Source organism: Bos mutus, chromosome 15 (genome assembly GCF_027580195.1).
Source record: "Bos mutus isolate GX-2022 chromosome 15, NWIPB_WYAK_1.1, whole genome shotgun sequence".
NCBI classification, from domain to species: Eukaryota; Metazoa; Chordata; class Mammalia; order Artiodactyla; family Bovidae; genus Bos; species Bos mutus.
This window is the reverse complement of record NC_091631.1, coordinates 24,916,242-24,943,727: the sequence shown is the minus strand read 5'-3', so window position 1 is coordinate 24,943,727 and position 27,486 is coordinate 24,916,242. Positions and strand designations below refer to the sequence as shown.

Below are 27,486 nucleotides of genomic sequence, written 5' to 3'. Positions count from 1 at the left end.
ATTTCGATGGGAATACATCTGCATTTTGAAGAATGACAATAAAATGTTAATAGTGGTTATATTTCAGGAGTGGGATAATATTTGATTTCATATTTTTTTCTGTTCATTCAAATGTTTATCTCTATATGTAGGTTTTGATTTATAATCAGAAAAAAATAGTCTTTACTTTTAATACATAATACCATGATAAAAAATCTGGAACAAATCAGAATCGGAATGTACTTTTACTTTGTATATGAGTCACTCATAAAACCACAGCCACTTGGGTAGCTTTAGGTAGCAATTTCAAGTCATTTTTAAAATTTTGTCTTTCACCAAGTAGAGCAAAGGTTTACTGATGGCTGCATAGCATCCCAGGACACTCACACGCAGACGTGCACACACGCACACGCTCTCTCTGTCTCTGTCTCTTTCTCTCTCTCTCTGTTCCTTCTGTTCTCATTTATGCTCTCCCCCTCCCTCCTGCCCCTCTGAACACTGTCCAGGCTTTCATCAGTTTGTATTGTCAGTTCCTCAACATACTGTCCAGATAAAAAGTAATGGACTTTAAAAACAGGCAAAACAGAGATTTGCTCCTTGACCTGTGTGATCCTGACTACCCTGCATAACATCTTTGAACTTTAATTTCTTGATCTTTCAAATGAGGGTAATAAGACAAATGCCTAGGGGGATTGAAAGATGGAATGAAATCTGCTTCTAGTGAATAGAAGTGTTCAATAAATGCTCATTTTCTTCCTATTTGTTCAGTGCTTTGAATTTTTATTTCTCTTTATAAGTCTATTTATACTCTCATTTCTTTTCCTGCAAAATACAAAATTTTCTTTATTTTTTTTTTCCGTTTTCCTCATCTTTAAATAATAGAGTTTGATTATTGCCCTTTAGTTCAAGATACAGGAATGCTGATGATCTTTTCTTTGATCCTTCTAAATTCTTCAGGCCGCATCTGCATTTGTTAATAATTTTTTACTCTCTGTTCTTTATTATCTGCTACCTATAAATATGTAAATACTCATAGTGCTGGTAGAGAGAAAATAAATCACATATAGGTTGTTGTATTATATGTTTTCATCAAATATACATCTAAATATAAGAAAATTGAAATGTTTACTTATTTCATACAGAAATCATACCATTACACTATGGTAATTTCAGTAGTCTTGTTCTTCTTATGTCTTAATTTTATTTTATCCTTTTTTAAATCCATTGTTTATTAGCATTGAACTATAAAATAGCTACATTGTTCTTATAAAACTAAAGACAGTATAAGGATATTTAAAATATTAGATGAAAGTTACTTTTCTCAATCCAAAATGCCAGTCTCCTCCCTTCCTACCATAAACTAATTGTACCCATTGGAGATAATCAATGTTAATGGTTTCATGTCTGTAAATCTCCACTCCCCCCATCAATTATTATTGCCTTCAAAAACGTACCCTGTGTTCCTGGGTTTATTTGGCAATTTGTTCCAGAGACCTACCGATCTTCAAATACATCTTAAGTACTGAAATGGACTCATATTTTTGAAGATGGACAATATTTCACAGACAAAGACAATGAAGAAGACAAATATGATTAATTAATTTTTGCTTGGGAAGGCAAGCATGACAGCTCTGGTAACAGAGCTTCCACATTCAGTGTTCATTCCGTAATCCCTACCCAGAAAATTACTGATCATTTCAGTTAAACTAAAAGACATGTTACAATCAGAACTGCATTTGAATTAATTAGGAACTTTTATCCTCAAACATTTTCCCTACAAGTTCAGTTCAGTTCAGTCACTCAGTCATGTCTGACTCTTTGTGACCCTATGAACCACAGCACACCAGGCCTCCCTGTCCATCACCAACTCCCAGGGTCCACCCAAACACATGTCCATAGAGTCAATGAAGCCATCCAACCATCTCACCCTCTGTTGTCCCCTTCTCCTCCTACCCTCAATCTTTCCCAGCATCAGGGTTTTTTCAAATGAGTCAGCTCTCCACATCAGGTGGCCAAAGTATTGGAGCTTCAGCTTCAACATCAGTCCTTCCAACAGACATCCGGGACTGATTTTTAGGATGGACTGGCTGGATCTCCTTGCAGGCCAAGGGACTCTCAAGAGTCTTCTCCAACACCACAGTTCAAAAGCATCAATTCTTCGGTGCTCAGCTTTCTTTATAGTCCAACTCTCACATCCATACATGACCACTGGAAAAACCATAGCCTTAACTAGACGGATCTTTGTTGGCAAAGTAATGTCTCTGCTTTTTAATATGCTGTCTAGGTTGGTCATAACTTTCCTTCCAAGGCGTAAGTGACCTTTAATTTCATGGCTGCAATCACCATCTGCAGTGATTTTGGAGCCCAGAAAAATAAAGTCAGCCACTGTTTCCACTGTTTCCCCATCTATTTCCCATGAAGTGATGGGACTGGATGGCATGATCTTAGTTTTCTGAATGTTGAGCTTTAAGCCAACTTTTTCACTCTCCTCTTTCACTTTCATCAAGAGGCTCTTTAGCTCTTCTTCACTTTCTGCTTTAAGGGTGGTGTCATCTGCATATCTGAGGTTATTGATATTTCTCCTGCCAATCTTGATTCCAGCTTGTGCTTCATTCAGCCCAGCATTTCTCATGATGTACTCTGGATAGAAGTTAAATAAGCACGATGACAATATATACCCTTGAAGTACTCTTTTCCTATTTGGAACCAGTCTGTTGTTCCATGTCTAGTTCTAACTGTTGCTTCCTGACCTGCATACAGGTTTATCAAGAGGCAGGTCAGGTGGTCTGGTATTCCCATCTCTTTCAGAATTTTCCACAGCTTATTGTGATCCACACAGTCAAGGCTTTGGCATAGTCAATAAAGCGGAAATAGATGTTTTTCTGGAACTCTCTTGCTTTTTTGATGATCCAGCGGATGTTGGCAATTTGATCTCTGGTTCCTCTGCCTTTTCTAAAACAAGCTTGAACATTTGGAAGTTCATGGTTCACATATTGCTGAAGCCTGGCTTGGAGAATTTTAAGCATTACTAGCGTGAGAGATGAGTGCAATTGTGCGATAGATTGAGCATTCTTTGGCATTCTTCCTATTATCAGTGATGTTGCAAAAAATTGAAATTTGACGAAAGTTTCCACTGATGTACCATACCCTAGTTTTGTATTATTCCAGGTGCTTCTCAATCCCCAGTCCCTTGACCTCTGATTCTATACCCCCTCTAGTCTCTCTCCTCAGTGACCACTCCTTCCTGAGAATCACAATTAACTCTCCAACATACACTCCTCTCACAGGTTCAGACACAGCTTCTTCTCACTAAGTTTATATTTTTGATGAGGTTTAACGTATTCTCCCTTCCAAAGTACTTGCATTTTACAGATAAGAAGACCTCTAGAGACAGGTGAAGACAGTACTATTCTTATTATAGAAACTATCCTTTGAGATTCTTAAAATCCCACTGTGTGTGTGTGTGTGTGCGTGCATGCCTGTGCTCAGTTGTGTTCAATGGACAGTAACCCATCAGGCTCCCACTAGCTCTACTTCTTTAAATACAAAAGCCTGTGTAAATACCTAGAGCTAAGTACAAGCGTCCATAGTTCCCAGGAGAAAACAGCTGACTTTTCTTTTTTAAATGTTTATTGCTACTTGTTGAACATTTGGCATAAAGACAGGGATTCTTGGAAGTGAAATAGGCCATAGAACTTGTACTTTGCCGTTGCAACTAACTCAGGAGAAAATTTTAAATTGGATTTAGCATCAAGCAAGAACTATGTGACAGAGGATGAGATAATTGGATGGCATTACCGACTCAATGGACATGAGTCTGAGCAAGCTCCAGGAGTTGGTGATGGACAGGGAAGCCTGGCATGCTGCAGTCCAGGGGTTGCAAAGAGTCAGAGACAACTGAGTGACCGAACTGAAGAACTATGCAGTCTACTCAACAAATGTGAAGGGAATGTTACATTTCTCAGATTCAATCCATATAAAAAATTCCTTCCGAATTTATGCATTTCCTTCCTTCTCAGGATGTTAAGACACTTCACAGATTATCAAACAGTCCTACCAAACACATGAACACACGGGATTAATTTAAAAGCTTAATCAAATAAGGATAGATGAATATCAATTGATATCAAAATATCAGACCCTTTAAAAAACATACTGCCAAAAGGATTCACCTGGAATACCAAATGCTACCTTTTGCTATTTTCAGACCAACACTAAATATACAGCTCATGGAAATGTACTTTTTGTTCCTTAATAACTTGACTTCGTGAAACTATATTCCCCAAATTAGGGATTTGGACTCGGTCAAAATACTCTATTAATCTAATATGTTTTTTGGCTATATGTCATATACATGAAATTACAAAATAAGTGCATGGAAAATAGTTTAAATCAGCCAAATATGTTTAATTGGAACTTTTCATATTTAATGGACACAGACTGAAACCTTAAGTCATTATTCATGCATTACTTTTGTCTCTTTCATCATGTCGGTGACTAACGAGAATTGTGCTTCGATAACATATCTCCTATTCATTCCCTGCTCCTCAGGCTCGCTTCTGCTTCCTTAGTTCAGCCAGCTACTTAGCATTTTTAACTTGGACTGTTGCTTCAGCCTGATTAGTCTTCCTGTCTGTGTTTTCACCTCTTCCCATCTCCCTTTCACTCCACTGTTGCAATCGCCTTTCTAAATTGCAAATTTGATCATTGTAATTTTGTACTCGAATCTGTCTAACAGGTTCCCACTGCCTCTGATATCAATGGCAAGGAGGGTTTCCATTATTAAAATCGGTTTTCCCTTCTCTCCTCATTAGTGGTGTGTCCCGTCCCCTCCCTGTCTATCACACCCTGCATTGCAGCCTACAGACTCACTTGTGCTTGCTCCCTGGCATTCTGCTGTTTCGCACCCATTTCCGGGTTCGCAGTGCTTCCTCTGTTGGCCTTTATTTCCTTTTATCTCCTTGGAGAATATCTCTTCATCTTTGACAATTCCAGTTAAGGATCACTTCCTTCTTAAAATTTTTCTCAGTTCCACATATGAAATGAAATAATCTTTTGTGTCTCTTCTCATAGGTACTTTGGCAGGTCTGTTCTCCATTTTTATCAGATTCTCCTGGTAGAATCGAACAGTCTTTTGTGACTATTCTTCTGTTACTTTTTGGGACATGCCTTTTCTCCCCCTATCAGGGTATCAACTCCTCAAGAACTGGGACTGTAGCTTCCTCGTGTTTGTATCTCCAGGTCTTGCCGAATGACTAAAAGACATTTAGAATATATTTTCGAAGAGGTTTAAAATATTTTATTCTTCAAATATCCTAGCATTTTGAATATTACATTTGCTCAAAATTATTTTTGTTATTAGAATTATATTTTCAGTGCCTTTCAGGTTTTCTGCCCTTGTTATTTTAATTCAAATTAATGATCAAAGTATACACATTCTCTAAGCTTTTAAAATAGGTGGATCAAGCCATTCCTAAAGAAATGTTCAATTTGGGAGAGAGATATGGGTCAAGATAATAAAAATTTGATGACAGGCCAGTTTTACAGATCATAAAAGTAACTTAAAGGATTGTTTCCTGTTTTTTATTCATCAAATCACCTGAAACACTTTTGAAAAACTATAGATCCCTGAGTCTCATTCAGAATCTTCTTTGTAGGACTATGAAGTCTGTATTTAAAACAAAAAATAACCCGTAATGCTCTCCAAGTGATTCTGATCCAGTCATTCCCCAAAATAGCATTACAAAATCAGTGATTTAAGGGATATAAGCTAATTTTGATACACAGCCAAAATCATAAATCACATATTCCAAATACAGAATACAAATAATTTAACAGTAGCTAAAATTTCAAGTTATTATCTTTAACATCTTTTACCAGGAGGACAGCTAAAAAAACTTCAAAGCCAGAATTTAAAACCAGGACTTTATTTTTATAAATCCCATCATCCTTTTTCTTTTTTATTTTACTGACCCTGAAAATATGCTATTGAAGATACCGTAAATAGCATGCTTAGCCATCATCAGGAAATATTTCCAAAAAGTTTTTAATAAAAATTTAAAATGCCATTATTTTTTAAATGTATGTTCTTGTTGCTTGACAACAAGATTCTTAATTTTAATTTATCTTAATTCTTAATTAATTAATTCTTAATTAGTTTAAGAATAGATTGCAATAGCATGACAGCTGTCTGGTCTCATGATTAATGCATAATTTTGAAGAAAAAAATAGAAACATCACAGCAGAAGTACTCTTACAGTTTGAAATAGCTGGAATTAAGCCAATTAAACTATTTCAGCATTGCCAATAAAAGGATGAATTCCTTTTGATTTTCCTCCTCTCGTTTTAAAATCCATGTGCCATGCATAGAGCATGCTTTAACCAAAAAAAAAAAGAAAGAAAACCCTTGAATATACTGGGCTGTTCTAAGTACTCCATGCTGGTTCTGAACTCATCCACATTATTTATTTATATTTTGCCACTTTATTTTTTTTGATTGAAGGATATTTGCTTTACAGAATTTTGTGGTTTTCTGTCATACATCAAGAATCAGCCACAAGTACACCCATGTCCACTCCCTCCCAAACATCCCTTCCATCTCCCCCCATGTCTTTAGGTCTGTTCTCTGTCTGTTTCTCCATTGCTGCCCTGAAAATAAATTCATCAGTAGCATCTTTCTAGATTCCATATATATACGTCAGTATATGATATTTCTCTTTCTGACTTCACTCTATCTAATAGGCTCTAAGTTCATCCATCTCATTAGAACTGACTAAAATCCATTCGTTTTTATGGCTGAGTAACATTCCATTGTGTGTATGTACCACTGCTTCTTTATCCAGTCATCTGCAGTGGACATCTAGGTTGCTTCCATGTTCTAGCTATTGTAAATAGTGCTGCATTGAACATTGGGGTACATGTATCTTTTTCAATTTTGGTTTCCTCAGGGTATATGCCCAGGAGTCGGATTGCTGGGTCATATGGTGGTTTTATTTTTAGTTTTTTAAGGATTCTCCATACTGTCTTCCATAGTGGCTGTATCAATTTACTTTCCCACCAGCAGTGCAAGAGGGTTCTTTTTTCTCCACACCCTCTGCATCATTTGTTGTTTGTAGATTTTTTGATGAGGGCCATTCTGACTGGTGTGAGGTAATATCTTATTGTGGTTTTGATTTGCAGTTCTCTGATAATGAGAGATGTTGAGCATCTTTTCATGTGTTTGTTAGCCATCTGTATGTCTTTGGAGAAATGTCTGTGTAGGTCTTTTTCCCACTTTTTGATTGGGTTGTTTTTTCTGATATTAATTTGTATGAGCTGCTTGTATATTTTGGAAATTAATTATCTGTCAGCTGTTTCCTTTGCTATTATTTTCTCTTATTCTGAGGGTTATCTTTTCACCTTGTTTGTAGTTTCCTTTGCTGTGCAAAAGCTTTAAGTTTAATTAGGTTCCACTTATCTATTTTTGTTTTTATTTCCATTACTCTAGGAGGTGGGTCATAGATCTTGCTTTGATTTATGTCATTGAGTATTCTGCCTATGTTTTCTTCTAAGAGTTTTATAGTTTCTGGTCTTGAAAGTAGGTTTTTAATTCATTTTGACTTTATCCTTGTGTATGGCATTAGCAAGTGTTCTAATTTCATTCTTTTGCACATAGCTCTCTGTTTTTCCCAGCACCACTTATTGAAGAGGCTTATCTTTGCCCCATTGTATATTTTTGCCTCCTTTGTCAAAAATCAGGTACCCATAGGGTGTGGGTTTTATCTCTGGGCTCTCTATCTTGTTCCATTGGTCTATATTTCTGTTTTTGTGACAGTACCATATTGTCTTGATGACTGTAGCTTTGTAGTATTGGACTCTTCCACATATTAATCCCCTTCTGTCTCTAGAGTCCAGAGCATGCATTTCTATGTTTCTTCCATGGGCCTGATCCCCAAAGACCTCAAAATGTACCCAAGTTTCCTTAACTGATAATTACAATGCAAAAAGGCCTTGACCTCAAAAGGAAACAATAACAAAAGACTCTTAATAAGAAGATTGGCTTTTTAAAATATATTTGTTTAGTTTGTTCATGTGTATGGCAACGATTTCTAGAAATTCAAAAAGGAGAATTCCTGGAAAAGTGAAGACTCTTTTTGTTTCTGCATTTGCCATTTGGAGCTCCTTTTTACAATGAAAGTTAGATTGTGAGCATCTGACTTGGAGATGAAGAGCATTAAAGCAAATGTAGGACTCCTGGATTTTGCCCCTTGACAGCAAATGCCTTTGCCACTTTTTCCCAATGGATTTCCCATGACAACTCAAAGCATTATTTGGGGAGATGATGACTTTTTCAGCTCAGAATGCATTCTGAAGTCCTCACCACAGCCTATGAGACACCAAAAAAGTATTTCCCTCTGAGATCTCTCTGATTCGCCTGTTACTTCCTTTGCACCTCCACCCCATCGCTCTTATTCCTCCACCTTCAGGAGACACACCAAGTGCATGGCCGGCTCAGGCATTTGCACTCATTGTTTCCATGTCTCCCAGATACTTAGCCCCATCTCTGTTTGGCTCCCTTACTCCAAGTAGCTCTCTGCTCAGATGTCTCCCTCTCTTAGAGGTTTCCCTGACCAGCTTCTACATAGCACTCTACTGCTCTCTACCCATCAGCCTGCTTCATCTCTCCTCTTAGTACTTGGCATCTCCTGCCAAGTACATATTTCTTTGTCATATGTCTCTGAGAACCAGAATTTAAATTCCATAATGATAGAGACTATATTTGATTCACTGTCATTTGTTTCCCTGGATAGTACCTGACTCATTAGAAATTTCTAATAAATACTTTTAACCCAATGTACATGACTAAGAGAATATTGGCTTATTGAAATGGACTCATGAATGATTTTTAAAGCTTGGGTTCACTATGTGGTATTTTATGTATTTTTAAAATTTATTTTATTTATATATGTATTTTAAAGACACACATATATTGCATATATATATATGTATAATGATGCAGATTCATATAATGTATACATACACTCTTTCATAAATTCTTCTTCCTATCCAACTCTGTGACCCCATGGATTGCATCTCACCAGGCTCCTCTGTCCATGGGATTTCCCTGGCAAGAATACTGGAGTGGGTTGCTATTTCCTACTCTAGGGTATCTTCCCGACCTAGAGATTGAACCTTGGAGGTGTCTTTTGCTTCTCCTGTATTAGCAGGTGGATTCTTTACCACCACAATACCTGGGAAGCCCCCATACAGTCACTACCTGTATATAATGTAGTAAGCAGAACAACTGACCCTGAATCCCTTTATTTTCTCCTCCCTCAATTATATCTCCATTCCAACACACACACACACACACACACACACACACACACACACTTCCCCTGTCAAGGTTGCTGTCATATACCATCTAGTTGGTTATATTTAAATTATGGTTTCCTCGTACACTTTGTGGGTGAGTTAATGAGTCACACTGCAAGGACTGTTTTGTAGTTTATCATCATGACAGTGCCAGTAGGCAGTAGCATTTGGGCCTCGGATGGTATAGGCTCTCCACTACTCTAGATACCCTTCCAAAAGTGGTATTTCCAGGGGTGGCACAGTGGCTTTTCTGACTGGTAAAATTCCTTCAAAGATTATTAGATTATTATAGTCCCTTGGGGCATCAGCTCTAGATATTGCCATCCTGGGCTTATGGGCAGGTCTATGTGCTAAGTCCTAAGATAAAATCTGAAATTGTTTATGAGACAAGGCATAGTGTAGATGCTACAAGAGAGTCTTTAAACCAAATACTGACTTTGCTTCTTGCTTAGAAGTATTATCTCAGGCTAGGTACTTAACATTCTAAACCTCAGTTTCCTGTTCCATAAAATCATAACATCTATTTGATAATATTTTTGTAAGGACAAACATAAATAATATACACTGGGTTGGCCAAAAAGTTCGTTCCAGTATCTGTAACATCTTACAGAAAAACATGAACGAACTTTCTGTACAGCCCAATGGAAAACACTGTTTGGCACCAGCCAGATACTCTAAATGGCAGTTACTTAAGTAAAATTTTCTCAGTCTCCATGAGGGCACTCATTCAGTGCTTGAAGCCCAGTAGCTACTCATGGACTATTTGCTGATTGATAAGGCTTTCTTATCATACTCTTTGGAGACCCTTCTCTAATCATCTTAGTTGATAAACGGGGCATGGAAAAGAGTAAAGTCAGGAAAATTTTGGTGCTCACAGATTCAAACTTATCTAATTCTAAAATTTGAAAATGATAACTTGTGTGTATAGTTTTTAAAAAAACTGCACCAGGAATAGAATGAAACTTTTGTACTCAATATAATCTTTCTGTTTGAAGACACTGCTTCAGATCTTAGGAAGAGATAGTTTGAATCATGGTTAAGATGAATAATCACATTAGTTCTATTGAATGAACAGTCAGGGAAGGTGAACAAGTTTTAATGTGTCCATATACCTTTTTTATTTTGCATGCTGATAGGCAGGGTTACTTGAATTTATAGTCTAAAAAATAATTTGTTTAATTTTGAAGTTATGTAATTATATTTACATGCACATATATATCACCCTTCTATCTGTAGTAAATATATGCTTCCAGCTGTATTTACTTGTAATATTGTGAAACATGTTTTTTTTTCCTTGAGTCTGTATGAGTTGTGAACAGAGTAAGGTGGGACAAGGAGAATATAAAAAATATAAAAAAATATTCTGACAGATTATAAAAAAATGTTATAAAAATATTCACGTAACTACAGATTCAACAGATTTGATTAGTGAATCTTATTTTAAATAAGCACCAAACCAACTTTGTTTTGGGAAACAAAGTGAATCTTGTTTTAAATAACCACCAAACAGCTTTGTTTTTGGGAATGCAACTTTGTTCGCTGTCTTTGTCATAATTAGGAAAATTGTTTATCAATAGTAAAGAAGACATAGTTCCACTAAACCTTCCAGTGTAGGAAAAAAGCAAATATAATTTGGTTATCAAATCCCAGGTCAGACATTAACTAGCTGAAACTCTTTGGGGTATATACAAGTCTCTTTTGTTTGACTTATAAAGTGAAAATAAAGACAGCTAGCAGAAAGGTTATTGCAGAAATCATGTCTGTATATAGCCACATTTACAATGTGTTTTATTACATTTTGTGTGTTCATGTATATAATGCACCACATAGTAAGATTTAAAACGTGCTTCTTCTTAATTGAAAGAAGTCATTCCACTTTGTAGAATAACTTTAGATGTTTCATTGAATAGTCTAAATAACAGTTTTTTCTAAAAGAAAATAACATTAACTGCTTTCTCTTATTACAGGCTTATGAAAAAATTGCTTACCTTCTCACTAATTTAGGTAAGTCCACTTTTCTTACTTCACTCCTTAGTAAGAAAATAACACGGGCATATCAGTCTGCAGTTTCTTTACATACTTTAGCATTTTTTATATCAACTTTGGTTGGATAATTGTCAATAAAATGAAAGAAGGGACCTAGGAAGTTGGAATTCATTGTATAACTATAGAGAAGCAAAGTATATAGTTACAAAATCCTAGTAGAAATTAACAAACCTAGTTCTGCCTACTTGGGATTGCTTTCCCCCCTACCTTTTCAGTTCTTTGGGATTTTCCCTGCAACATTTATTTTATCACAGTGTCATATTACATGTACACAACTTAAAAGGCACAAGAGAATCAAGAGATTTATGATAAATACCAGCTCTTTGCACATTGCCCATTCTTGCTTTCCATATCCCTGAGGTAGTGCTTTTTAGCAGTTTAATCATTGTTTTCTGTTCTACCCTATTTCTAAATTGCATGCTATTGCTGCCATTCTTGAGTTTTCCAGCTTTGGGAAGTGATTGCCTTCCCATACTAAAAGACAGGAACTCCGTACTTTATTCCTGCAGTGTCCTGCACCCTCACACTTCCCCAACCATCTCGAGGTAAAAGCAGACTGTTATTTCTCCTCCTTCCAAAGCACTTGTACTGGCAGCATTAGCCTATGAATAATTGGTGTTCACATCGTTTATCTACAGAACTATGCTCATATCTAAGGCATGATGTATACTGTGGTGGCTTTCTTTCTTATACAACCTTTATATTTTCGTGAAGCTAATAATAACTTTTTTTTTTTTTTTGCTTAATTGTCTACATATACTTGCCTTGATTTATCCCCAACTTCCTGCCGTAACTCTAAATTCTCTCTAAATGCATTAAAAACATCAAATATTGTACTCACTTTCTTCTGAGAGGTATCCTCCCTGAACCACTGTCTACTCCAGTCTCAATAGGTTACCCTCTGGGCTTGTGCTCAATTGCATACACTGCTTTGACCAGCACTGTGGCAATTCCTTCACTTTTTATTTTTTCAGTTGGACAATACTTTTTGGATCCTTTGTTTCTTCTGTCTTATTTTCTTATTTTGCTACCTGGAAAGTAAACATCTCAAAACCTTGAATGTCAGAAAATACCTTTATTTCTATCCTCAAACTTAAATTTTGGTCCCCTAATTTGGGTACAAAATTTTTATTACAGAGTTGTTTGAGCAGCGATCTTTTATTATTTGAGAACTCAACAGAGCCAAGGCATTGAGCTCGGCTAGACTCTCCTCCTTTACTATTTTGTTTTACATCACAATTCTGTGACAGTAGTATCCCAAGTTTATCGATAAGACAATCAAGGTAATTAAGTTGCATGCGTGCAAAGTTGCTTCAGTCGTTCGTGTCCCACGCTGCAACCCTATGGACTGTAGCCGGCCAGGCTCCTCTGTCCATGGGATTCTCCAGACAAGAATTCTGGAGTGGGTTGCCATTCCCTGCCCTAGGATCTTGGTTAAATCCCTCGTCGATCTTCCCAACCCAGGGATCAAACCCGCGTCTCCTGTGTCTCCTGCCTTACAGGTGGATTCTTTACTGCTGAGCCTCCAGGGAAGCCCAATTAAGTTAATGGGTAGAATTTAAACTCAGATGTGACAGACTCCACTGACTGGTGGAGTAACTGTATCACTCCATTAGGATGTGTTGCTTGCCTTACAGTGTGTTTACAGATGCGAGTAACATGAGAAGAGACAATGTATAGGGGGAAGAACTAGCCCCTAGTTCATAGTCTGGCTGGTAGGGTCACTTGGAAATTACATGACTGTGAGCAAGTTTTTTATTCTTTCCATTCTTTCATCTCCTCTTCTCTCTGCTCCATCTCCTTTTCTTTTTTTGAGTCTCAGTGTCTTCATTGGTAAAATGAGAATGAGAATAGTTGCTGTTTCACTGTCACTGTAGATTAGCTGCCTGACACATGACAAGTGCCCCATAAATGGGAATGATCTTTTTCATTGTTCTTTAAACCCTCTGAGCTATAGTTTCTTCAGTTGGGTAATAAAACACTTGAACTAGATATCTCAAGGCTTTCTTCTAGCTCTGATTCCTTACATTTATTTGCTTGTAAAGTATTTTATGCCCAAGATGAAAGCAAACCTAAGCAAGTAATTTGGGGGAACCATAGTATTAATTATAGAAGCAGAATATGCTAATTGCCAGGAATGTCAGTTTTCACTTGATATTTGATTTTTCCTTCTATAACTCATACCATAATGCCTGTGGACTCATAGCTGTCAATTAATAATGAGCTTTATAAATTTAAATTAATAAAATATTGATATTTTGTTTAAAGAAATGTAATGTTATTGCATGTATCTATAAAAATAATATGTATGCAATATATATGATATTAAATTCTATATAAATTTAGGCTTGCAAATTTGTGCTTCAAATTAGAAATTAGATTTTACTTTCTAATTATACAAAATACTTTTAAGACTTTGTTTCTTGATTTATTTTTTGCCCAAATATTTTATTTTCAAATATCATACATACACAAAAATCAAACCTTCAATTCTGTCACATTAAGGTTTTTTAAAGAGAATATATAATATTTGATCCAAAGTGATACTTTTTTCAGCCTAGCTTTTCGGTTGTTAAGAATTAGATCAGAATGGTTGTCAGTTGTTTCAAATAATGAAGTATCTGTAATAATGAACAATGATTTATCTGTAGTATTGATTATCTATAAAGATAAACTTAGATTCCAAGAAGCAAATTAGGTCAACTGTTGAATTTTTATTTTGTCAGAGCTCAATTCAGGAATAAAACTATCTATGTCAAGGGAAGAGTAACAATAAAATCAGATGTCATCATACTCATATTAGGCAAACTAGAATTTAATATATAGTTGAGAGGGAAAGAGAGAGACTTTATACTGATAAACAACCTACCAGGTCAGTATAATAGTCAATTTCTATATACCTTTCCACCAACTTTCAAAGCATAGAAAGCAAAATGTAATAGAAATACACAAATAAATTGACAAATAAACACTCAAAATACAAGCCAAGATATACAGGACTGGAAAAGGTCAGTTGTCATTCCAATCCCAAAGAAAGGCAATGCCAAAGAATGCTCAAACTACCGCAAAATTGCACTCATCTCACACGCTAGTAAAGTAATGCTCAAAATTCTCCAAGCCAGGCTTTAGCAATACGTGAACCATGAACTTCCAGATGTTCAAGCTGGTTTTAGAAAAGGCAGAGGAACCAGAGATCAAATTGCCAACATCTGCTGGATCATCGAAAAAGCAAGAGAGTTCCAGAAAAACATCTATTTCTGCTTTACTGACTATGCCAAAGCCTTTGACTGTGTGGATCACAATAAACTGTGGAAAATTCTGAAAGAGATGGGAATACCAGACCACCTGACCTGCCTCTTGAGAAATTTGTATGCAGGTCAGGAAGCAATAGTTAGAGCTGGACATGGAACAACAGACTGGTTCCAAATAGGAAAAGGAATATGTCAAGACTGTATATTGTCACCCTGCCTATTTAACTTATATGCAGAATACATCATGAGAAATGCTGGCCTGAATGAAGCACAAGCTGGAATCAAGATTGCCGGGAGTAATATCAATAACCTCAGATATGCAGATGACATCACCCTTATGGCAGAAAGTGAAGAAGAGCTAAAGAGCCTCTTGATGAAAGTGAAAGAGGAGAGTGAAAAAGTTGGCTTAAAGCTCAACATTCAGAAAACTAAGATCATGGTATCTGGTCCCATCACTTCATGGCAAATAGATGGGGAAACAGTGGAAACAGTGGCTGACTTTATTTTTCTGGGCTCCAAAATCACTGCAGATGGTGATTGCAGCCATGAAATTAAAAGACGCTTACTCCTTGGAAGGAAAGTTATGACCAACCTAGACAGCATATTAAAAAGCAGACACATTACTTTGCCAACAAAGGTCCGTCTGGTCAAGGCTATGGTTTTTCCAGTGGTCATGTAGGGATGTGAGAGTTGGACTATATATAAAGAAAGCTGAGCGCCAAAGAATTGTTGCTTTTGAACTGTGGTGTTGGAGAAGACTCTTGAGAGTCCCTTGGACAGCAAGGAGATCCAGCCAGTCCATCCTAAAGGAGATCAGTCCTGGGTATTCATTGGAAGGACTGATGTTGAAGCTGAAACTCCAATACTTTGGCCACCCGATGCGAAGAGATGACTCATTGGAAAAGACTCTGATGCTGGAAAAGATTGAGGGCAGGAGAAAAAGGGGACAACAGAGGATGAGATGGTTGGATGGCATCACCGACTTGATGGACATGGGTTTGGGAGGACTCCGGGAGTTGGTGATGGACATGGAGGCCTGGCATGCTGTGGTTCATGGCGTCACAAGGAGTTGGACATGACTGAGTGACTGAACTGAACTGATAGAGTATTTAAATATCGTAACTAGCAGGCTTCCTTTAAACATATATAAGCTGTATGCTCAAGAGAGAAGTGAATATTCTTTTGAGACACTTGATAACTGACATAACTTATCCATGTAATTTGGCTACAGTGAAATTGCAACTTTTTTTGTCCCAAGGCAGAAATCACACAGGACACATGTGTGGATCATGAGGTAATGAAATTGGAAGTGAAGTGAAGTGAAGTGAAGTCGCTCAGTCGTGTCCGACTCTTTGTGACCCCATGGACTGTAGCCTACAGGGCTCCTATGGGATTTTCCAGGCAAGAATACTGGAGTGGGTTGCCATTTCCTTCTCCAAAGTTTTCTCCAAAATTAGAAATGGAGACCCAAAACAATCTTACACAGCGGATTTTTTAAAAACCCACAGTCTTATTTCTAAATAAGTTTTCTGTTTAATTTACAAACTATTTAGAAGGAAACAACAGTGAAAACATAACCATGCAGAAATGTCGGTTCTCCTGACAGCTCTCCCTTCTGCCCATCAAACAGTCACTCTTGTGGATGCCCCACAGATCCTTCCTGTTTCTGACAGTTGTCTGCTTTGGGCTTGGTGCTCCCCAAGACCTATTCTGGAGTTCCCCAGGATAAAGTTTCCTCTTTATTCTGTGCTTTGCTCATGCATACAGTTTGGCCTATCTTTTCCTTTAAGTCAGAGCACATCTACTTTCTATCTTTCTTGAATTTTCAGTTACGTTACAATATATACATTAGATGTGCATATATATTTTCTGTCCCTTATTTGGATATCCAGTGGGAGCTGAGGCTGAGGTACATTCTGCCATCTTCATCCAGTTTTATGAAGATGTTGCTTTATGTTGTTATCTATTGTTTGCTATATTTTGAGAAGTCAGAACCCTAAGGTGTAAGTTGACAGAGTTCTTAAAATCATTTTATCTAAATTCCTAATTTCACAGATTATAAAACTGATTGCAAAATACATGCAGACACCTGCCTGAGGTTACCAGCAAATTAGGTATAAGGTTGAGATAAGAACTGAGCTTTTCTGACTAATGTAGCCCTCTTTTTTCTTTACTAATCCACTTTAGTCTGCATATAAAATATTCCTTTTTTAAAGAACTCTGTAGACAGTTAAGTTCTCTGAATTAAGTATAGACATTTGGAATGAAAGACTGATCTAATATTTATGGTTACCTCTAAATGACAGGAGCAGAGAGAATCATGAAAATCCTTATGTCTTAACAACAGATATCATACTTTTATAGTTGTGGAAAATGTCTAAAGATTATCTCATTGGATCTTTTCAGCAATTCTGTGGAATAGATATTATCATTCCTATTTTTACAAATGCAGACACTAGAACTCAGAGGCATTGAATGGCTTATAGACTCAGTAAATGACTGGACCAGACTTTGAACATAGGACTTCTGATTCTGTATTCATATTTTTTGTCATTTACTTCATCTGTGTAAGCACACTCTATGTTCCTTTTAGAATATCCTCGAACAGAATCTGAATGGGAAAACAGCTTTGCTTTGAAGATGTTCCTCTTCCAATTTGTCAATTTGAACAGTTCTATCTTCTATATTGCTTTCTTTTTGGGGAGGTAAGTCAACTTCATACACATTGTCTTTGCTCAGTGACGGAGACTGTCAACAGTTTTATTGACAGTTTGTTAACAGAGGTAGCAAATTCTTGTCCTCTGCCTTGAAAAACTGTCCCAATGAATCTTCACATGCTTTTTCAAATCAAGACTTAGTATAGTGCTTCTGGCTGCCACTCCCAATTAAAGTTGAAATAAAAAGGTAAAGCCATATACTTGAATCACTTTTCTGTACAACTGAAACTAACACACCATTGTAAATCAGCTATACTTCAATAAAATAAATAAGACCTATATGCCATGCTGGGGTTGAATTATGATTCTCCAATCATTAGTGATGATTTTGTTAAATGCCCAGAGTACACTTCCTTAGTGTGGAAACATACCTATCATGGTAACATTTTTTTCTGAATTTGCTGCAAAATATAAAAAAGAAGCATATTAAGCTACCTGTTCTGGTTTGCCATATGCTCAACACTCCAGCCAGTGCCATGGAAACATACTGAAGCTAGAAAATTTTAAACTAAACAATTCAGCACATTTTATTAATAGTCACTAACTAGGTCAAAAAGACATTAAAACTCTACAAGTCAGTATGGAAAATGTCATTTGGTTGGTTTGTCTGTACTTTCTCAACCCGTTGATAATGACTTCACACACCACTCTTCCTTTTTAAGTCAGGTCCTTTGATGTGTAAGCATGGCCTAAGTCACTGTTTGGGTACAAATTGCTCCAGAGAACACTTACGTCTACCCACACTTGCACTGGTTGTAATGCATTAGTAAGTGTTCTTCAGTCAACCCCGCCTAAACACTAATGAATTAAAATGGCTTTTTACAGATTTGTTGGCCATCCAGGAAAGTACAATAAACTTTTCAACCGGTGGAGACTAGAGGAAGTAAGTAACCTTGTAAGGGTGGGGGTGGGCATGGATATGGGCCAATGACTGTGGGGGAAAAGGGGGTGGGAAGAGAGAGAAAGGGGAGGTGAAACAGGCAATTTCATCTGTACTGAAGACATGTTTTTGATAAAGCAGGAAATCTATGGGTTCCTAAGAAACCAAGTCTTCCAAAAAGAAGGTGTACATTAAAACCCAAGATCCTGACCTCAGAGCTCTTTAATATACTATCAGAACCATTTCTTCCATTCACAAAGCCCAGAAATTTAGCTCCAGTAGATTTTTTTCTTTTGGAGGATTATTATTATCTATGCACTGATCTCCAAACTTTTAAATGTATTGTGTTTCCTTCTAAGCAAGGAAAATTTAGTCTAAAAGAAATCTTACATGAAATACCAATTTATATATGTATAGGTATATCTTCAAAGTCTTATATTTCTTTATTGATTTATAATATGTATATATGGAAACAAAATGTCTAGGAATAATATTTCTATATTCCAGGGAGAGAGTGTTGTGTATTTTCACTAAGACTGACAAACTGTCCTCCCAAATGCCAGCTCCTACCTATGGTATATGAATTTACTTCTTCACAATTTGCCAAGTGAAACAGTTTCGTTTTTACCAATAATCCAAAAGATATTAGAATATCTCTTGATTTCAGTTCCTTTCATTACAAGTGACACAGAGAATGTTTTTCATGTTTATTGATATTTTGTATTTCTGCAGGTATGTTATTCCTGTTCATTTTCATTAAACTGTTTTTTCTGTTTTAATAATTTCTAAACAAATACAATTAGGTTCTTCCAAATTTGTTAGGGATATGTTTCCCATTTTCTTGTATATCTTTTAATTTTATTTTGATATATTTTTTATAAAACTATATAGCATTTTCTAATCAAAATATTATTGTCATTAATGTTTTGGGGAATTTGTTTCATCACAAAATGTGTTGTCAATTTGGGAAATTTTAAAAATTCATGCATATTTTTAACTACTGTTATTTTTAAAAATATTATCTTTGACCCATTGGAAGTTTATTTTCATGTAAAGTATAATTAAGATCCCCCAAAATTAGCAGCCACAAATTTAATAAAATTACTTTTCACTCAGAGAAATGAGATTGTAAGGTTTATTATATCAGTATTCTACATCTTAAAATTTCTGGATCTATTTAGAGTAATTGTCAAATTTTTTACTTATCTAGTTCAAAATTTTAAAAATTATTCTAATATAAAATTCAATTTAACATATGGCAGCATTAGTTGTTTTTGTTCAGTCACTAAGTGGTGTCTGACTCTTTGCAATGATATGAACTGCAACATACCAGGCTTCCCTTTCCTCCACTATCTCCCACAGTTTGCTCAAGTTCATGTCCATTAAGTTGGTGATGCCATCTAACATTCTCATCTTCTGTTTTCCCCTTCTCCTTTTGCCTTCAATCTTCCCAGCATCTGGGTCTTTTTCAGTGAGTCAGCTCTTTGCATCAGGGTCTTCCCAGCATCTGGGTCTTTTTCAGTGAGTCAGCTCTTTGCATCAGGTGGCCAGAGTATTGGAATTTTAGCTTTAGGATGAATCCTTCCAATGAATAGTCATGGTTGATTTCCTTTAGGATTAACTGGTTGGATCTCCTCACAGTCCAAGGACTCTCAAGAGTCTTCTCTAGCATCACAGTTCAAAAGCATCAGTTCTTCAGTCCTCAGCCTTCTTTATGGTCCAGTACTACTGGGAAAACCATAGCTTTGACTCTCTGGACATCTGTCAGCAAAGTGAGTCTCTGCTTTTTAGTACACGGTCTAGGTTTGTCATTCCTTCCAAGGAGCAAGTGTCTTTTCATTTCATGGCTGTAATCATCATCCATGGTGATTTTGGAGCCCAAGAAAATAAAATCTGTCACTGTTTCCACTTTTCCCCCTTCTATAATGTTTGCCATGAAGTGATGGGACCAGATGCCATGATCTTTGTTTTTGAATCTGAGCTTTCAGCCAACTTTTTTCACTCTCCTCTTTGAGCTTTATCAAAAGGCTATTTAGTTCCTCTTCAATTTCTGCCATAAGAATGTTACCATCTGCATATCTGAGATTGTTGGTATTTCTCTCGAGAATCTTGATTCCAGCTTTTGAGTCATGCGGCCCAGAATTTCTAATGATGGCTTTTCATAGAAGTGAAATAAACAGGCTGACAGTATACAGCTTTGTCATATTCTTTTCCCAATTTTGAACCAGTCCATTGTTCCATGTCTGGTTCTAACTGTTCTTCTTGACCTGCACACAGATTTCTCAGGAGACAGATAAGGTGGTCTGGTATTCCCAGCTCTTGCAGAATTTTCCAGTTTTTTGTGATAATAGGTGGATAATAGGCATTAGTGTAGTCAATGAAGCAGAAGTAGATGCTTTTATGGAATTCAGTTCCTTTCTCTGTGATGCAATGAAATCTTGGCAATTTAAACTCTGGTTCCTATGAAAAAAGTGAAAAGTGAAAGTTAATTGCACAGTTGTGTCTGACTCTTTGCAATCCCATGGACTGTATAGCCTGCCAGGCTCCTCTGTCCATGGAATTCTCCAGGCAAGAGTACCAGAGTGGGTTCCCATTTCCTTCTCCAGGTAATCTTCCTATGCATTTTCTAGATCCAGCTTGTACATCTGGAAGTTCTCAGTTCATGTACTACTGAAGCCTAGCTTGAAGGATTTTGAGCATTACCTTGCTAGCATGAGAAATGAATGCAATTGTACAGTAGTTTGAGCATTCTTTGTCCTTGCACATCTTTGGGATTGGAATGAAAACTGACATTTTCCAGTCCTATGGCCACTGCTGAGTTTTCCAAATTTGCTGACATATTGAGTGCAGCACTTTAACATCATCTTTTAGAATTTTGAATAGCTTGTCTAGAATTCTGTCACCTCCATTAGCTTTGCTGTTAGTAATTCTTCCTAAGGCCCACTTGACTTCACACTCCAGGATGTCTGGTTCTAGGTGAGTGACCACACCATCATGGTTATCCAGTTCATTAAGATGTTTTAAAATATAGTTCTTCTATGTATTCTTGCCACCTTTTCTTAATCTCATCTGCTTTTTGTTAGGTCCTTACCATTTCTGTTCTTTATCATGCCCATTCTTGCATGAAACATTCCCTTAATACCTCCAATTTTCTTGAAGAGATTTCTAGTCTTTCCCATTCTATTGTTTTCCTCTATTTCTTTGCATTGTTCACTTAAGGTTTTCTTATCTCTCCTTGCTATTCTCTGGAACTCTGCATTCAGTAAGGTATATCTTTCCCTTTCTCCCTTGCCTTTTTCTTCTCCTTTTCTCAGCCATTTTTAAAGCCTCTTCAGATGACCAGTTTGCCTTCTTGTATTTCCTTTTCTTTGGGATGGTTTTGGTTCACACCTCCTGTACACTGTTATGAACCTCCATCCATAGTTCTTCAGGTACTCTGTCTACTAGATCTAATCCCTTGAATCTATTCATCACCTCCACTGTATAATCATAAGGGTTTGATTTAGGTCCTATCTAAATTGTATGAATATTTTCCCTACTGTCTTCAATTTAAGCCTGAAGTTTACAATAAGGAGTTCATGATCTGAGCCACAGTCAGCTCCAAGTCTTGTTTTTGCTGACTGTATAAAGCTTTTCTATCTTCAGTTGCAAAGAGAATAATAAATCAAATTTCAGTATTGACCATCTCCTGATGTCCATGTCCAGAATCATCACTTATGTTGGAAAAGGGTGTTTGCTATGACCAGTGTGTTCTGGACAAAACTCTGTTAGCCTTTGCCCTGCTTCATTTTGTACTCCAAGGCCAAACTTGCCTGTTACTCCAAGTATCTCTTGACTTCCTACTTTTGCATTTCAATCCCCTCTAATGAAAAGTACATATTTTTCTTGGTGTTCTAGAAGGTGTTATAGGTAGGCCTTCATAGAGCTATTCATCTTCAACTTCTTTGGCATTAGTGGTTGGGGCATAGACTTGGGTTACTGTGATGTTGATTAGTTTGCATTGGAAAAAAATGAAGTCATTCTGTCATTTTTAAGATTGCACCCAAGTGCTGTATTTTGGACATGAGTTTGAGCAAACTCCAGGTGATAGTGAAGGACAGGGAAGCCTGGAATGCTGCAGCCCATGGGATTACAAAGAGTCAGACACGACTTAGCGACTGACCTACAACAACTGCATTTCAAACTCTTTTGTTGGCTGTGAGGGTACTCCATTTCTTCTAAAGGATTCTTGCCCACAGTAGTCAGTGTAATGGTCATCTGAATTCCTAAAATGTCGTTGTTCATTCTTGCCATCTCCTGCTAGACCACATCCAATTTACCTTGTTTCATGGATCTAATATTCCAGGTTCTTATGCAATATTGTTCTTTATAGCTTCAGACATTACTTTCACCACCAGACACATCCACAACTGAGTAACATTTCCGCTTTGTCCTAGGCTCTTCATTCTTTCTGGAGCTATTAGCTCTCTGATCTTCCCCAGCAGCATGTTGGACACCTTCCGACCTGGTGGGCTCATCTTCTGGTTTCATATATTTTTGCCTTTTCATACTGTTCATGGGGTTTTTGTGGCAAGAATACTGGAGTGGTTTGCCATTCCCTTCTCCAATGTACTACATTTTTGTCAGGAATCTCTGCTATGATCAACCTGCCTTGGGTGGCCCTGCATGGCATGGATCATACCTTCATTGAGTTATACAAACCCCTTTGCCAAGACAAGGCTGTGATCCATGAAGGGGAGACAGCATTATTAGGAGGTCATAATTTAGTGAAAGGTTAAGAAAAAGATCACCTGAGAACTTGGAGGGTAGAGGCAATTCTGATCTCTATCTAAACAGTCCCCCCAAACACAGGGGCTCTCTCATTAATGTTGTCTCCTTTGGGTGCTCTAAAAGTTGATTGGAATACTTTGAGAAAGCCCAAAGAATGTATGCTTTTTATCAAAGAAAACTGGGCTCAAATGTTAATCTTTCTGATTATTCTTTGTCCTTCATTTAACCTCTCTGAATATTTGTCTTCTCATCTGTACACTGGCAATAGTAATACTTAGGTTGCAAAGCTGTACTAGATAAAAGATAATTTGCATCACACAAGTAGCCCAATCCCTGTACTATGGTAGGAACTCTGTAAATTGTAGCTGATATTTATCAATGCTATGTCTCTATAGCTACCTGGGTATTATTCTATTGGAAAGAGATAAACTAGGGCCTTTCATAATCCCAGGCTTCCTGGAAGTCCCCAAATCAAACTTGCAGTTTTCTTTCATAGCCCAAAAGTATGACCATATCCACTAAGAGCCTTTCAGCTCCCCTTTGTTGTGTGTGTGTGTGTGTGTGTGTGTGTGTGTGTGTTGTGGTGAAGGGGTGGGGAGAAAAAAAGGCTTACTTTTTTCCAAGAGTGTTCAGTGGAGTTAGCAAGGGTAGTTCGGGGAACAAAGTGGTCACAGGCAGGTAGTCTGCATATGATGCCATTTTCGTGCCTGCTAGCACCAATAAAGTGAAAGTGAAGTCACTAAGTCGTGTCCGACTCTTTGCGACCCCGTGGACTGTAGTCTACCAGGCTCCTCCATCCATGGGATTCTCCAGACAAGAGTACTGGACTGGGTTGCCATTTCCTTCTCCAATAATTTTGTTTAATTGGGTACTGTTACTGTTAACTGGGGCTTCCTTGATAGCTCAGTTGGTAAAGAATCTTCCTGCAATTCAGGAGACCCCAGTTTGATTCCTGGGTCAGAAAGATCCTCTGGAGAAGGGGGAAACTACCCACTCCAGTATTCTTGGGCTTCCCTGGTGACTCAGCTGGTAAAGAATCCGCCTGCAATGCTGGAGACCTGGGTTCAATCCCTGGGTTGGGAAGATCCCCTGGAGAAGGGATCGGCTACCCACTCCAGTATTCTGGCCTGGAGAATTCCACAGACTGTAAAGTCCACGGGGTCGCAGAGTCAGACACAACTGAGCTACTTTCACACTTTCACTGTTAATCGTGAAATTATTAGAATTTGTGATTCCTCTTTGAAAGTCCCAGGGAAATAACTGTAATACTAGTGTCAGGAAAAATATTTCATAGCCATCCTATTTTCCACAATGCCTATGACATAGATAGTAGCCATATTTTCCAATAAAAGATTTATTTTGAAAATAAATCAGTGAATTAAAAATATGGGTTTGGAATAGAGCCTGGAAATCCTGGAAGTGTAGATAGAAAAGGTATATATGATGGAAAATAAGAATTAGATCTCTGAATTTAGTCATACAACAAGCATTTATTTTTTTAAATTTTATTTTATTTTTAAACTTTACAATATTGTAATGGTTTTGCCAAATATCAAAATGAATCCACCACAGATATACATGTGTTCCCCATCCTGAACCCTCCTCCCTCCTCCCTCCCCATACCATCCCTCTGGGTCGTCCCAGTGCACCAGCCCCAAGCGTCCAGTATCGTGCATCGAACCTGGACTGGTGACTCATTTCATATATGATATTATACGTATTTCAATGTCATTCTCCCAATACATACTGTATCTTAGACCTCTGCTGGGTAATATGTGGTGTACAAGTGAAGATATCTCTTTCCTTCCTTTAATAATGTTAACAATCTTGAAGAAAATAACATAACCATGATATGTAACAAGTATTTTGTCTTTGGAATCTGACAATCTACATTCTAATTTTGCCCCGCTGGATAGATGATCTTAATATTTCTATGTCTCAATTTTTTTTTTTTGCAAATTGTGATAAGAATAGTCATTCTCAATAATACTGGCCATAGGTGGATTAAGTTGGGTCTTGCATGTAAAATGCCTGGCATGAATAATGACAGCTATTTATAAAGAAAGAAAAATAGTACTGCAAATTATTTAGAAAATTTATAAACTGGCTATTATGGACTTCTCTCATACTATGCTATACAATATCTCATGGCTTCTCAGATTGTGCTAGTGGTAAGGAATCCACCTACCAATACAGGAAACACAAGAGACACTGGGTTCAGTCTCCCTGGGTCGGGAAGAAGCCCTGGAGAAGGGAATGGCAACCCACTCCAGTATCCTTGCCTGGGAAATCCCGTGGACAGAGGAGCCTGGTGGGCTACAGTCCATGGGGTCACAAAAAGTCAGACACAAATGAGCAACTGAGCACCTTATTTGTGTATCTATATAAAATGTTAATAGTAGTTAATATGGAATGAGTGTTTACGATATACCAGCACATTCAAGAGAGTTCCAGAAAAACATCTATTTCTGCTTTATTGACTACACCAAAGCCTTTGACTGTGTGGATCACAATAAACTGTGGAAAATTCTGAAAGAGATGGGAATACCAGACCACCTGACCTGCCTCTTGAGAAACCTGTATGCAGGTCAGGAAGCAACAGTTAGAACTGCACATGGAACAACAGACTGGATCTAAATAGGAAAAGGAGTTCGTCAAGTCTGTGTATTGTCACCCTGCTTATTTAACTTATATGCAAAGTACATCATGAGAAACGCTGGGCTGGAGGAAGCACAAGCTGGAATCAAGATTGCCGGGAGAAATATCAATAACCTCAGATATGCATATGACACCAGCCTTATGGCAGAAAGTGAAGAAGAACTAAAGAGCCTCTTGATGAAAGTGAAAGAGGAAAGTGAAAAAGTTGGCTTAAAGCTCAACATTCAGAAAACAAAGATCATGGCATCTGGTCCTATCACTTCATGGCAAATAGATGGGGAAACAATGGAAACAGTAAAAGACTTTATTTTGGGGCTCCAAAATCACTGCAGATGGTGACTGCAGCCATGAAATTAAAATATTCTTGCTCCTTGGAAGAAAAGCTATTGAGCAACCCAGACGGCATATTAAAAAGCAGAAAGATTACTTTGCCAACAAGGGTCTGTCTAGTCAAAGCTATTGTTTTTCCAGTAGTCATGTATGGATGTGAGAATTGGACTGTAAAGAAAGCTGAAGAATTGATGCTTTTGAACTGTGGTGTTGGAGAAGACTCTTGAGTCCCTTGGACTGTAGGGAGATTCAACCAGTCCATCCTAAAGACAATCAGTCCTAAATATTCATTGGAAGGACTGATGCTATCGCTGAAACTCCAATACTTTGGCAATCTGATGCAAAGAACGGACACATTGGAAAAAAACCTGATGCTGGAAAAGATTGAAGGTGGGAGGGGATGGGGACAACAGAGGATGAGATGGTTGGATGGCATCACTGACATGATGGGCATGAGTTTGAGTAAACTCCGGGGGTTGGTGATGGACAGGGAAGCCTGGCATGCTGCAGTCCATGGGGTCAAAAAGAGTCGGACATGACTGAGCGACTGGACTGCTGATGGTCATATGATTGTGAGTGGTGCAATGGGAATGAAAGTCTGGGTCTCCTGCACATTTGTCCATGCCCTTTACTCATTCTGAGCTTCCCTGGTGGCTCATCTGGTAAAGAATCTGCCTGCAATGTGGGAGTCCTGGTTTTGATCCCTGGGTTGGGAAGATCCCCTGGAGAAGGGAACAGCTACTGACTCCAGTATTCTGGCCTGGAGAATTCCATGGACTGTATAGTCCATGGAGTCACAAACGAGTGACTTTCACTTTACTCTTTCTACGTATAGACTTTTTACTAAATGAATTTTAGAGTATTGAAGGACTGGATTTAGCTCAAAGGAATCATTATGTGAGGAGGTAGCTTCACTGAAACTGTTAAACCGCTTTCTCTACCATATTAGAGAAGGAAATTGCAATCCACTCCAGTATTCTTGCCTGGAGAATTCCATGGGCAGAGGACCCTTGCGGGCTATTGCTCATGGGGTCGCAAAGAGTTGGACGTGACTGAGCAACTAACATACTCTATCCTGTGAACCAAAAAGTCCTTATGCTCAATTCCAACAAAATTATAAATGGCATGTCTTCTGGCCTCCCCACTTTGCCCTACCATTCTGGAGAGTGATCCAGTCACATGGTTCTATGATGGTCTTCCTTTTCCCTTTCCACAAAATAATAGGGTTTGCTAAAGCAGCCCTGCTGCTGCTGCTGCTGCTAAGTCACTTCAGTTGTGTCCGACTCTGTGCAACCCCATAGACTGCAGCCCACCAGGCTCCCCTGTCCCTGGCATTCTCCAGGCAAGAACACTGGAGTGGGTTGCCATTTCCTTTTCCAATGCATGAAAGTGAAAAGTGAAGTCACTCAGTCGTGTCAGACTCTTTATGACCCCATGGACTGCAGCCTACCAGGCTCCTCCATCCATGGGATTTTCCAGGCAAGAGTACTGGAGTGGGGTG

The 27,486-nt window shown here is 37.7% G+C and overlaps 1 protein-coding gene across 7 annotated transcripts in view; it reads left to right on the top strand.

Moving 5' to 3' along the window:
* ANO3 (anoctamin 3) overlaps positions 1-27,486 on the top strand; it is a 495,323-nt gene that overhangs the window by 443,785 nt on the left and 24,052 nt on the right. For all 7 annotated transcript variants that reach the window (XM_070383648.1, XM_070383649.1, XM_070383645.1 and 4 more), the window contains 3 exons: positions 11,301-11,337; positions 17,224-17,335; positions 18,173-18,230. In XM_070383648.1, the coding sequence (XP_070239749.1) occupies positions 11,301-11,337; positions 17,224-17,335; positions 18,173-18,230 (207 nt within the window). The remainder of the gene's footprint in view (positions 1-11,300; positions 11,338-17,223; positions 17,336-18,172; positions 18,231-27,486) is intronic.